This window comes from Bactrocera oleae, chromosome 6 (genome assembly GCF_042242935.1).
Source record: "Bactrocera oleae isolate idBacOlea1 chromosome 6, idBacOlea1, whole genome shotgun sequence".
NCBI classification, from domain to species: Eukaryota; Metazoa; Arthropoda; class Insecta; order Diptera; family Tephritidae; genus Bactrocera; species Bactrocera oleae.
The window spans coordinates 52498256-52510792 of record NC_091540.1 but is presented as its reverse complement, the minus strand read 5'-3'; the positions used below and the strand labels follow the sequence as shown (position 1 = coordinate 52510792).

General features: G+C 29.3%; 1 protein-coding gene and 1 long non-coding RNA gene across 22 annotated transcripts in view; one reads left to right on the top strand and one right to left on the bottom strand.

The window, feature by feature from the left end:
• Pdp1 (PAR-domain protein 1) overlaps nt 1–12537 on the top strand; it is a 136335-nt gene that overhangs the window by 109325 nt on the left and 14473 nt on the right. For 11 of the 20 annotated variants that reach the window (XM_070111446.1, XM_036359104.2, XM_070111445.1 and 8 more), the window contains one exon: nt 9056–9097. The exons of the other annotated variants lie outside the window; for them this stretch is intronic. In XM_070111446.1, coding sequence (XP_069967547.1) covers nt 9056–9097 — 42 coding nt within the window. The remainder of the gene's footprint in view (nt 1–9055; nt 9098–12537) is intronic. 20 annotated transcript variants of the gene reach the window in all.
• Nucleotides 5956–9573, bottom strand: LOC118680255 (uncharacterized). Of its 2 annotated transcripts, XR_004975767.2 has the most exons (4): nt 8893–9568; nt 8474–8776; nt 8102–8396; nt 5956–6712 (listed from the first exon to the last, which is right to left on the bottom strand). It is a non-coding gene; the product is annotated as an uncharacterized lncRNA (long non-coding RNA). The 2 variants fall into 2 exon arrangements; XR_004975766.2 differs by lacking the exon at nt 5956–6712 and having other exon boundaries at nt 7765–8396; nt 8893–9573.

Here is a 12537-nt window from a genome sequence, read left to right as displayed (position 1 = left end):
GAGAAAATTAATTTTTATGCTGATATTTTTCTAATAGCAGTCGCAGCTGATAATAATTGCGTTTTTTTTTTTAAATTGAAGTCTTACAAATAAAGGTGTTGCGCTGCCCTTTTTGGCGAAAAAAAAATCTTCTTTCAGCGCCAAATAACATTTTAGTGACATCTTGATTTCGAGCAAACCCAATGTCATTCGTCTTCAATAAAAAAAATATGTATACATTTCAACACAAATTTGTAGCATTAAAAGGCATTGTACCTCTTTATCGACGTATTCGCTACCTCATTGTACCGAATTCAATTCGCTAACTTTGTGGCATTCTTCTTTTATTTGTGGTATGAATATTGTTATTATATGACACATAGTTTATATGCCACCTTCGAACTTCTGAGATATTTGTTTAGAAGCTTTTTATTAATAAAAATGCACTCGTAGGTTTTTCAATTCTTCAAATTTAGGGGCGACTGCTGTGGTTACGACTTGTATTATATTTTTATTTTTGACATACTTGGTAACAAGCTACAGAGGAGTAGCAGACTTATACAGTACCCTACAGTAACAATAAAATTAATTAGAAATCGTAAACTCAAAGAGATCTAATTATGTTTTAGAAAAAATATTTTTTCGGATAGAACTGTTCACTGAAAAGCAGAAATATGTTCAAATGAAGAAAAATCTGGAAAAAGAACTTTCCTGTTAAGAATAGTGTTTTTTATTTATGTTTTTTTTTTTTTGTTAAATCAAATTGTGTTGTTTCCACTTATGGACTCGTACATTGTGCCGTACATTGTGCCGAATTTAACCGTTATTAGAATAAACAAAATTAATATTGGTTTGAACTGGATTGCCATAGTAATTTTTTATATTATTTTTAGGAATACTTTTCAATTCTGAGTTCCGATTCAGCTACTACTATTGCTAACAAAGTATTTAAAAAATTCGTTTGGGATGGTTTTAAACTAATTTAGGACTTTACAAACCAAATCAAACTAAATCAAATCAGTCGACTATCTTTTCTCCATACAACTCTACTAGTTCAAAAACCAAAAACTAAAAAAAAAAAAATAAAAAATAGTAATATAAATACATATTTATAAAATACGCTATTTTTGGTATCAAAAACATGCAATTAAAAAATAAAAATGTTTTTTAATAAAAAATAAAAATTTCTAATTAAATTTAATTTAAGAGTTGTATCCACTTGTCAGAAAAAACACGTTTTTAAAGTACGCTGTCTGGCGGTGAAATAGATTTGTTCGCTTAAAATTAGTGCAAAGCCAGAATCAAAAAATAATAATTTTTTCTTATAATTGAATACAGGTAATGAAGGAATAGTCAAAATTTTGATTTGTGACATAATGGCGGCTTTCCAAAAAGGTCGTTATTAAAAAATTTAAATTATTAACAAATTTATGTATATTCGATTTATATACAAAAAAATCGATATTTTTGAATTCACATGTGGATAAAAGTAATGAAAATTCAGAGACTCAGCATAAAAACCTATTAAAAAAACTTCCTATAATTGGTGCAAGTCTGATATTATTCTGATAATATGTAAAATAAAATATATTAATGTCAGGCTTAAATAAAGTTCATATTGTTATTAAAACATCCGCCATTTCATTTGAGATGTCTGTGTCCAAGTGTAACTCAACAACTATAAAACAATCAATTTACCACCTTCAAATCAACACAAGAAAGTACACTACTATAAACATGTACATAAACACTCAAAAAACAACCCACATTCGCATATGCATATGTATGTATGTACGTGTGGCTATTACATAGCTGCATGGCCTGCCACATAAAAGCTTAGTTGCAACGTAATGTATGAAATAAGAAGCAATAAATAAAACCTGAAAAGAAAATTGCAAATATTATGTCAGTGCGAGCATCGCTGATATCACAGCGGCAGCAGCAGCACCAACAACAACAGCAACAACAACAAAGACAACTAAAAGCAACCGAAAAAAATGTTGCAGCTGCGGCAAGAGCAATCAGACAGCGCATCAGCGAAGCAGCCAGCCAAGCAAGTCAGCCAGTTTGGCTGGTAAGCAGAAAGTTAACATTACACACACACAGGCACACTCGTATATATGTAAGCACGCTAAGCCCGGAAAAGATAAAACAACGTTGTAAAAATGCAAACAAAGCAACAATAACGTGAAGAAAACGAAGAAATAAAAGAGCAAAAGCAAAAGCAATAATAATCACGACAGCGTCAGCGACAGCATTAACAGCAACAATAACAAACGTACACGAGTATACCTGAATTCGCCATGAAATGAAAGTGAGAGTTTCCAACGGCCTCTTTACCGCCTTCCCCCCCTTCCAAAACAATAATAAATGCAACAAAAATAGAAGCGACTGTTGTAATAACTGTAATAAAAGCCCAAACGGCGTACATCGTCTGATTGCCGAAGAAATGCTATTTATAATTGTGCTCGTGCGTGTGTGTGTTTCTGTTTGTTTGGCAGTTGTCGTCTGCGCGTTGATCGAATATTTTCCCACACGAAAACGAGTCTCGAACGGTAATTGCATTTCGAGCAACAATATATACTTGTATATTGTTTTTACAAGTGTGTACTTAGTTATATACGATTTACTCTTAGACATAAATATATACGCAAAAATGTACATACATATATAAAAAATTTTTTTTTCTTTAATAATTTCATTGTGATTGTGTTACCAAAATATTTTAGTTTCTTGAATTGAAATTTCCGAAATTTTCGAAATTTGCGGGCCTCGACTTAAGGTAAGGAGCTAGTGCTTGCTTCATAAGAAAGTGGTTGGTAAATTTTTGCTGACTATTCCTATTGTAATTTTCTAGAAAGTACTCTTTTCGCTGCAGTTTCCGCGGCTTTTGAGCTTTTCTTGAAGAATTGTAAATTGATCATGCTGCAGGTTGAGTATCTTTATTTCGCTCTTAAAGATATATAAACTAATATATTTTAATAAGTTCATCTAGATCTGAAAATATAGATCTGAAGCAATACCTGGACAATATTTCGGATTTCATTAACAAAATATTGGTAAATTATTTTCCTGTTGGTAAATTAAATCCTGTGTCGAAATCTGTCGAAGAGACTAAATCATTTAAAAAAAAAAACAGAGGTCCAAATAAAATTAATTTCCTCGAGATACATATAAAATACTACGTCAATAGAAGCTCGCCATAAATTTATCTTCGATTGTATTTTCAATCTAATAGTAACGGTTAAAGTTGTACTTCTGACCATTTCGACGCTCAATAAAATTTTGTGCTAAATTAAAAAAAAAGAATATTTCACAAAATTTACTGTTAACATTTTATAACAGGTTTTTTTGTCATACTCACGTGTGTACGAAGGATCATTTCATCATTAGCATTACTTCATCAAAAGTTTGCTCAGCTCAAGTGCAGCTCCGACAAATCTTAATGTAACCAAACATTAAAATATACCTGTAATTTATATTAATTGCCATTGAAATCAATCAACAGTTGCTGCTTAGGTGCAGTTTGAGTTTTGAAGTACATTCTAGTCACCAACAAACAATTTCTTGGTACATACATATGTATATATTAAAATATATGTATATATGTATGAAAACTCTTTTCTCGCTGATTATGTAATGTTGCATGCGTAAGCTTGTTGTATATGCAACCACAAAATTACAATAACAATAAGACGAGGCATTGCTTTAACAAGTCAAACAACTGGTGAAATGGTGTAATAAATACCACAACTCCATATACAAAAAACTATGTACATGACACACATACTTATAAACATATGTGCTTTGCATGCTACTCCATTCATCATATTTGTTATGACATGCAGTTGATGTTGGTATTGGTATGCCACATTTGAACTAAACGAACTGGCATGGTTAAGGAAAAGTGTGGCAAGAAAGTGTAACACTTTTTGTGGCAATTACGCGCACTCGTCGAAAAAAGTAATCAGTGGAGCAAATAAAGGCATATTTATACATATTTAATCTGTATGCATGTATATATGTATGTATGTAAATATTTATGCATGCATGAATGTATGAGCAAAATATGTAGAAGAGAGGTTCGCTTAGGTTAGGGAAAATTTTTAGGAACAAAATATAATTTTCAAACTGAAAAAACACTAAATTAATGATAAAATAAAAAATTGTAAAATAAATTAAATAAAAAACGAAATGAAATGCAATTAAATACAATTTAAAAAATAAAATAAAATTACATTAAAATAAAATTACATTAATTCAGTGTTAATTAAAAGCAATAAAATATATTCAACAATATTAAAAATAGGTATATTAAACTAAATAAAATAAAAATAAAATATTAAGTATAAAAAACAAAAATAAAAAAAATATTAGTAAGTGAAATGAAGTATATGACAATCAATAAAAAAAAGCTATGAAATGAAAAAAGTAACATGAAAATTTTTTTTATTTAAAAAAATTATTATTGAATTAAATTTAAATAATAAAAAAAGATAAAAGATAATGAATTTATATTATATTAAATTTAAAACTTAGTTAAATAAAGTTAAAATAAATAAAATATTGATTTATATAAAAAAATAAACTAAAATCTTTAAAAAAACATTTATACAGAGAAAAGTTTAGTATATTTTAATAAACCCATAATAGTAAAAAAAATAAAAACAATTTACATTAAAAATTAACAAAATCAAACAAAAATATTTTTTTATTTTATACAAAGTATAATATTCTAGTTTTTTTTCTAGTTTATAATATAAACCAAATTAAATTAAAATAAAATTTATAAAATAAAAAAAATTCAAATTAAAAAATATTTTTTTTTATATTTTAACGAAATTTAAAAAATTTAGTATAAAACAAAAAATAAATAAAGTTAAATTTAAATTAAATAAACTGAGATGAAGTATAATTGTACATTGAATGAAATAAAAGGAAAGGTAGTAAAATTAAACATTTTTTTCATTTAAAAAACTAAATAAAAAATAAATGAATTAAAAACATAATGAATTAGATACAAAAAATATTAAAATAAAACCAAAATGTTTTTTTTTTTTAATTTCTGAAAAGTGGTATATCATACAGTTTTATAAAATAACAAAAAAATTTAGAATTTAGAAAAAATTAAATACATATTAATAATTTATAAGTATGAGTGTTAAGTAAAATATATAAATTTTATTTTAAAAATAATTATTTGCTTGTTATAAGCTTCCATTGACGTCGTAAAAGCTAATAGTACTCATATAAACGTACTTATATGAATATATTAATGTATATGTGACATATCGTCACACAAATATAAACTTCTATGTGCTTCAAAAAGACGCCTGTTACTACACTTTGCCTTTTATTCAAAGAACTGTGCAGATTTTGAACACTTTTCCTTTCTTTTTCACATTACGTAACATAAGAAAGCAGTAAAATACATATCATATGCACATGCGCACACTCATACACATGCTACACTTTCCGAAAGCCCCAAAAAGCCATGAGCCGAAGTCGGGAAAAAATAACAACAACAAAATTTAAATGTGAAAAAAAAAACATTAAATAAGTGAAAGTTTAATTCCGCATTATTGCTACGGTCCAGTAAAATCCCATATATCAGCAGTTGTTGTTGCTGACTGGTTGTTTTTGTTGTAGCCAGTCGACAGACCGGCAGCATGAAAATGATCAAAAGTAAAAAAATATGAAACATAAAACATAATAATAATACAGTTACTAAATGCAAGCAGATTAGTGCACACATACACACATATGTATGTACATATTTATATAATGAGCACCTATGTATATACATACTATAATATGTAAATATATGTATGGCGACGGCTGTATGCATATTATATTAGTATAAGTATGCCAACATGTGCACAAACGCCACAAGTAAAGAAAGAAAATACATACAAATATATATAAATATATACATATATTTTACAGCAAAAAATATATTTTACCTATGTGTGTTAATATAGGTATACAAGGTATGGCAACTTAAAAGATTTAAATTACATTTTTTATTTGAATTTTGGTATGATTGCTTGCTGACTTTTTTCCTCTTTCTTCCATTGTTCTTTACATACATATGCACGCAATATGGTATCATTAACGCCGACAACTAACGCGAGCAACGCCAGCTGACAATGCGTTGTCGTAGTCCCAACTGAATTGAGCAATCGCGTCGCTGCTACTATGCGCATGCGCAGCACTCCCTTCGCGCTAACTTCTACTCTTTCACATACATATTTCATTTAATTGTTGTTGTTCTTTTTCACTTTCTGACCAAATGACCGCTCGCTTGACCGGTTGTGCCACTCGAGCGCTTCTAATGAAAGTGAAAATGCCAATGAAATTTCGTGTTAACCTTTCTTTTTCCGTTTTCGCGCAGGCGTTGTTGCTAGTTGCCACCAAATTTACCAAAATTATGCAAATTAGTTTTAATTGCATGCGAAACTCGGTTAAAATTATCGCTGCCTCGGCCTTTTTCTTCCAAATTCGACTCTTTTTCACAAACTATACGCTGATGAAGCCAGCAGATAAAGTGCTTTGTTTCTATTGTTGGCGTGCATAAGCCATAAATTTGGTTGTTCTTTTTGTTTTATGGTCTAATCTTTTGTTCGCGCTTTAATGTACCGCTTCCTATTGAAGCCGAGCTATAGACGGGAAATGAGCAGATAATCATATTTGCATTGGATTTGCATGTTTTCGGTAAAATGTGCGAAAGTTTCTAAAAATTACAAAAAATGGTAATATGTACATATATGGAAAAGATATGTTATAATAATAAATTTTACTTTCATGCAATTTCTTTATAAGGATTTATTTAATCGCCAACAAATGCCGCTTTTGGTAAGCGCATTAAAATAGTGTGAGGTTTTAGCTATAAATAAAAGTTGACAACTAACATCGGAAATAGATGGTGATGATAGAGATGAAAGTTGAGCACAAGTCCAAAGAAGGGAAAATATGAACTTGTAGATATATATAAATATAGAAGAAAACTATCATGCTTACATAGAGAAAAAGTCAGCATACTGTAGCAAAGCAGGAGGAGTTAGAGAAACTCTAATCTCAGTAGGAATAAAAATAGATATTACTTCTGGAGAGAGACAGAATTGTTATTTAGATAAAATAATTAGAGATAAAAAAAATCCACTTCCTTTTTCTCGTATCTGACTCGGCATCAAAAGCTACGTGCGTTGTTGCTCCCGTTTTAGCCTTTAGTAATATCCGCTTTTTACTATCGTTTTTAAAATTATATCGTTGTACATTCTCTTTATATAAACATTATTTAACTCTTTTCTCATGCTTTCCGAATTTAGAAAAATTTTATAGCTGCAAGTTCTCTTAAGAGACTTTGTGTTATTTCAGCCTTTGTGTATACATTTTAATATACAACTTCATATCACCTTATCACATGATTCTAGAGGAATATTGGGGGAATACCAAGTTGAGAGGTCTTAAGCAGACAGTTGAAAAGCAAACAGGGAAACTGAGAACCAATAACATGATACACTACATATATTACTTTTGGCTACCTGGTATCGTTTTTTTAACTTCTTGGCCTTCATAAACTTCTCTCACAAGTCCTCATTTCTTATACATTTATTTCAAAATAAAATCATTTTGTCTACTAATAATATTTTTGTGGTAATCTCAAGACTTTGTTGACTCAGACTCATCTCGAATAGAAAGTTAAAGTTAATTCTTATTACGAAAAGCCCTTGAATTTAAAAGCAGTAGTTAGGGTAAAGACAGCATAACCAAAGAAAGATGTACTTGATTTTGAATAAATGTGTCATTGTTGACAACAAATATCTTTTATTTTTGCATATTCTGCAAACTTCAACTCATTCATCCTAAATGCAAAATCGAGCAGCAGCTGACCTACAAAGCCATATTTTCATTTATATACTACAGCTACATATTTGGATTCACCAAAAAGTGCTAAAAACGAGAGTTAATGTGATTCAGGTTTTGCCATCAACACTACAAGAGTGTCTCGAAGTTTTTCAACTGTACATGCTATACACAGCCTATATTTGTAAACAGTTGAAGATTAAAGCATCATCGAAGACATTTCTCTTTGGTTCACTTTCGCAACTTCTATACGTACTTCTGCCGAAGGTACAACAGGCATTTCTGCGTATGTGCACGCGTCTTGGGCTTGCTGATCTGCGGTTAAATTGCTATTGTTGTTGTTTTTGTTGTGTGCTAAAAATATGCACACAGAATTGGGTCCATAAATTACACAAATTCAGTTCACCATAATTTTTTTTCCTCTGTTTCACTTTTTGTTGTTGCTGTTTGCTGCATGCTGAGGCCCTTCCTCATTCTCTCAGTTCCCTTCATTCAGCATCTTTGGCGCATTTCTTGGGCACTTTTTTCTGTTGCTCGCATGCTTAGGTGCGCTGTGAAAGTGAAAATAAAAGTAAAAGTTATCAGCAGTCAAATATATGCACATATATATGTACATATGTATACGTACATTAATATTCATAGTTAATTTTTTTTCGTAGAGCTTGTATTACCAAAATGGCGTGTTAAATTACTAAATATAGTGGAAGTCCGACCAACCAGGAAAGCAGTGAAAAAATCTGCGCAGTCTCTGTGTCGCTTTTGTGCATATTTCTGCGCCGAATTTGTTGCAAAAGTCATTTATTTATGATTTATTATTTTCCTTTTTAGTTTTGAGTTTTGACTTTTGTAACTGTGTCGCCTTGTTGTTGCCACTTTGTGTTTACTATTATCTCTTCTTCTACTTCTTTATACATATTGTTGCCGTGTAAATCTGCGCAAATTATTCTTTATTTATTGTTTTTTCTTTAAACAACAAAACACACACATACACACATACAATAAAATACATGCACAAAATTTCGTGCCAACTTTCATTCACCATCTTACATTTAAGCTCACATTTGCATAAATCCCATTGCCAATTTTCTTCTTCATATCCACCTATTTTTGAATTTTTATTTGTTTTTTTCTCTTCACCTAAAATATTTTCCGATTTTTTTTCTGTGAAATTTCTTTAATTTACATTATTTTATTACTTCTTTGTTTTCAGGCAGGAAATCTCCATTTTTGGGTTTCATTTGCAAAACAAACGGTAATTTTTTTTTGTTTTTTGTTTGTTTGCATTGCGTTGTTGTTGTTATTTTACTTTTCTGCAATCTGCTTTTGCTTTCATTGTGTTTGTGTTTGTCTTTGCTTATGCCTTTGTTGTTTCGTTGTTATTGTTGTTATTGCTATTGTTTTTGCATATCTTTTATTTTTTCTCTTGTATTTAAATAGTGAGAAAGTTTAAAATGAATGCCTTAATTGCCTTGTTTGCAAGGTTTTATGTTAGCATTAAACGAAATATATAAATAAACAGATTTTTAAATGGAATGAGTTATTTGCATATATTCACTGTTGAATGGGGCGTATGTCGAAATGTACGGTTTTTGAATACATTATATTTTTTATAACTTTGCTTATTTTATTTTTATTAAATTTATTTAAGCGTAAACCTGCAATTTCATCGCTGTGATGGCAATCGAAGCTTTAAAAATAGTAAAATTATTTTTACACAAAAAATGTTTTTATTTTCATTTTCATGAAAAACTTCAAAAAGTATTGTTTATTGATTAAATAAGCGGCTGTTCCTTAGAGAGGGTTCACAAAGTATCGTTGATAGCAACCCGAAATTTTTCTATTTAAGAGAGCTTCCACTTTTGGTAAATGAAAATCAGAGATTTTTTTTTCATTTAACAAACTTTTTTTCAATTTCTATGGCAAATTTGAAACGAAATTGCGATGGTCGCAGTGCATATGCTCCCATAAATAAAATCTGAAAATATTTATTATAGTTGCAACCTCTATATTTTTGCTCCTAAGAGAGCTTTCACTTTTCATTAACTCAAAGCTTGAAAAACAGTAAATATTAAATAGAAATTTCCTTGAGTTTCTATTTTGTTTTGTTTTTACTAATATATAAAAAATCACACACTTTCTTAAAATCTTTAATTCAGAGCCTTCGAAAGCAAGCTATGTTTCTTTTACTTTAAACGAAGCTTTTTTTAAATATTTGATTTAAAACTTTGGTAAACAAACCCAAACACCTATTTTGTGCCAAAATGAGCTTTCACTTTTATTGAATTCAAACGAAATTTGCTTTATAAAATTTTCATAAGCATGAATTAGTTATAAGCTTAAATTCATATTTACATTTTTTTGAAATGTGAAAGGTTATTTAAAAATGTTATACTGAATAATAATTAAAAAATTTTTACGAAGCAGTTTAACATCTAAAATTTTCTTTTTAAGCAAGTTTACATTTCTGTAATAATCAATTTCGAAATAGTTAAATAAAGTGAGTTCAAAAACAATAATTGAGCTATTAGTTTGAAGTAAAATATTTAACTATTTTTGTAGAACTTGTCAATAGGTAATAAAATTTATATAAAATAAATATCGGCGACTCATTATGAGTGTATTGTTGCTTTCTCGAAAAAGATTGAGTGATTTCATAAAAAATCTTATAAAAATTATAATTTATTATTGTATATATATATAAATATGTATACGCATAAATATAAATATTAGGGTAGGCCGGAAAACGTAAAATTTTTTTCTTCATTAGACAACGTGAAAATATCGTCAGAAAAAACGAAAAAAAAAATGATGGTAAAATTTGAGCTTTTAATATTGATATTAACAGGTGGCGCATTGTAATTTTCGACTTCCCGTATAAATAACACAGGAATATTTTCTTACTCTATTTGGGTGTTTAATGCATTTGAACAAATTATTGTATAATGAAAATGAAAACTTAGTCTTGTAGGGAATTTAACTATATATATTAAAAGTATATGATTTTTTTGCCAAGTCGACCTCGAAAGTTATTCAACGTCAAAGTAAATCTTATATCGTAAAGAATATTTTTTTTTACAATTGTCTACATTATCCCGCAATTTATTGCCTCAAGTCATAAACTTCCTTATTTTTATAATTTTTGTTTTTTCTTTTGATAAATTCATCGAAATTTTGTTTTTCACTTAGCACGATTAAATAAAAGAGGTGAACAGACCTTCTATAATTACATATTTGGAAGTACTTATTAAAAAGTTTAGAAGTTTTTAGTTTGTTATAAAATAAATAAATATTATATATATGTATATATCACAAAACACAAAAATATTATATATACATTTTCGGCTAAAGATATACGTCATTTTGTTGAAAGGTTGGTTTCGACATAGCCAATTTTCGCTAAAAGAACACTGTAAGCCTAAATTAGACCATTTGTTAATCGTATTGATTTTTTATAAAAACATAAAATTGTTTGCCAAGAAATTTTAAAGACAAAAAAATTTAAAATCGACAAGCTTATATACTTAGATCTATTTTGGAGCAAAATATTAATGACATTTTAAAATTGGCGTCTAAAATAAATCAGAAAATAGTTGAATCTGCACCACAAAGGGTCGTATCAATAATAAATCGGTTACAAATCTCTATTGTAGTGAAAACTGTAAATTCGTAAATACCTGAAGCGCTTGCAAAACTAAGACTTTCTAAGGCATACTATAAGACAACAGACTATAGACTATAGACTATTGCGAAATTTTTAATATTTTGGTAGGATTTCAATCTGGTCGTTGCGGGTTTTCTAGTTGGGAAGCGTCAAACCTATCCGCTCCATTCAACTCTCACTGCCAGTATTCTCAACTATTTATTGCCTTTTGTCTACAAGAATCTTTCCCAAGTTTATTCAATAGAGAATTTGGTCCAATATTTTTTTTAACTGCCACCTTTTCCTATATTACTTTACAATGAAAAAATTCACTTAAACTGGGATGAAAAGAGTATTGAAATCAGTGAACTTATAATTTCAAGAAATACCACTTGTATACCAACATTATCATACAATCAAAAATATTAACATAAAGACAAATATGCCCACATGAAATATAAGAAAATTCGACCAAACGTGCATTTTCTAAGTTGCAAGTATTATTCAATTGCAATCGTAACACTTACCACAAATGATAAGCAAAGATTTCGCAACATTTGGTAATAGACCGAGAGACAGACAGACAGAAAGCAGAAATAGTAAGACGGTAACAAACATATGATAGGCAAAGCCAGTTTACAAAGCAACAACAACCAGTTGGTAAAATAAGAAAAGCAAGACCCAATCGAAACGGAGTCAAATGAAAGTGAGAGTGAATAAGAAAGCGGAAATTTTTAGCTGGCTGGTGAACACGAAGTTTGAATTGAAGTTGAAACCAAAGCTGAAGCTGAAGTTAAAGCTGAAACTGCAGCAGACAGAAGAGTTAAACGGGAAAAGAAAATATGTATATAAAAAAGTTGTTAGCCGAGAGCTGCTCTAGAGGTGGGCAAGAAAAAGCGCCAGTTGAAGGAATGAGTAAGTGGATGAAAATAATGCATTAACGGATATATAGGCAGTAAATGCGTCTTAAAACGTTGGCTATACACACCAAAAGATTTGCATCACAGATAATGCATTCACAAAACACAAATTATAAGCTTGCCGAGAGAAAC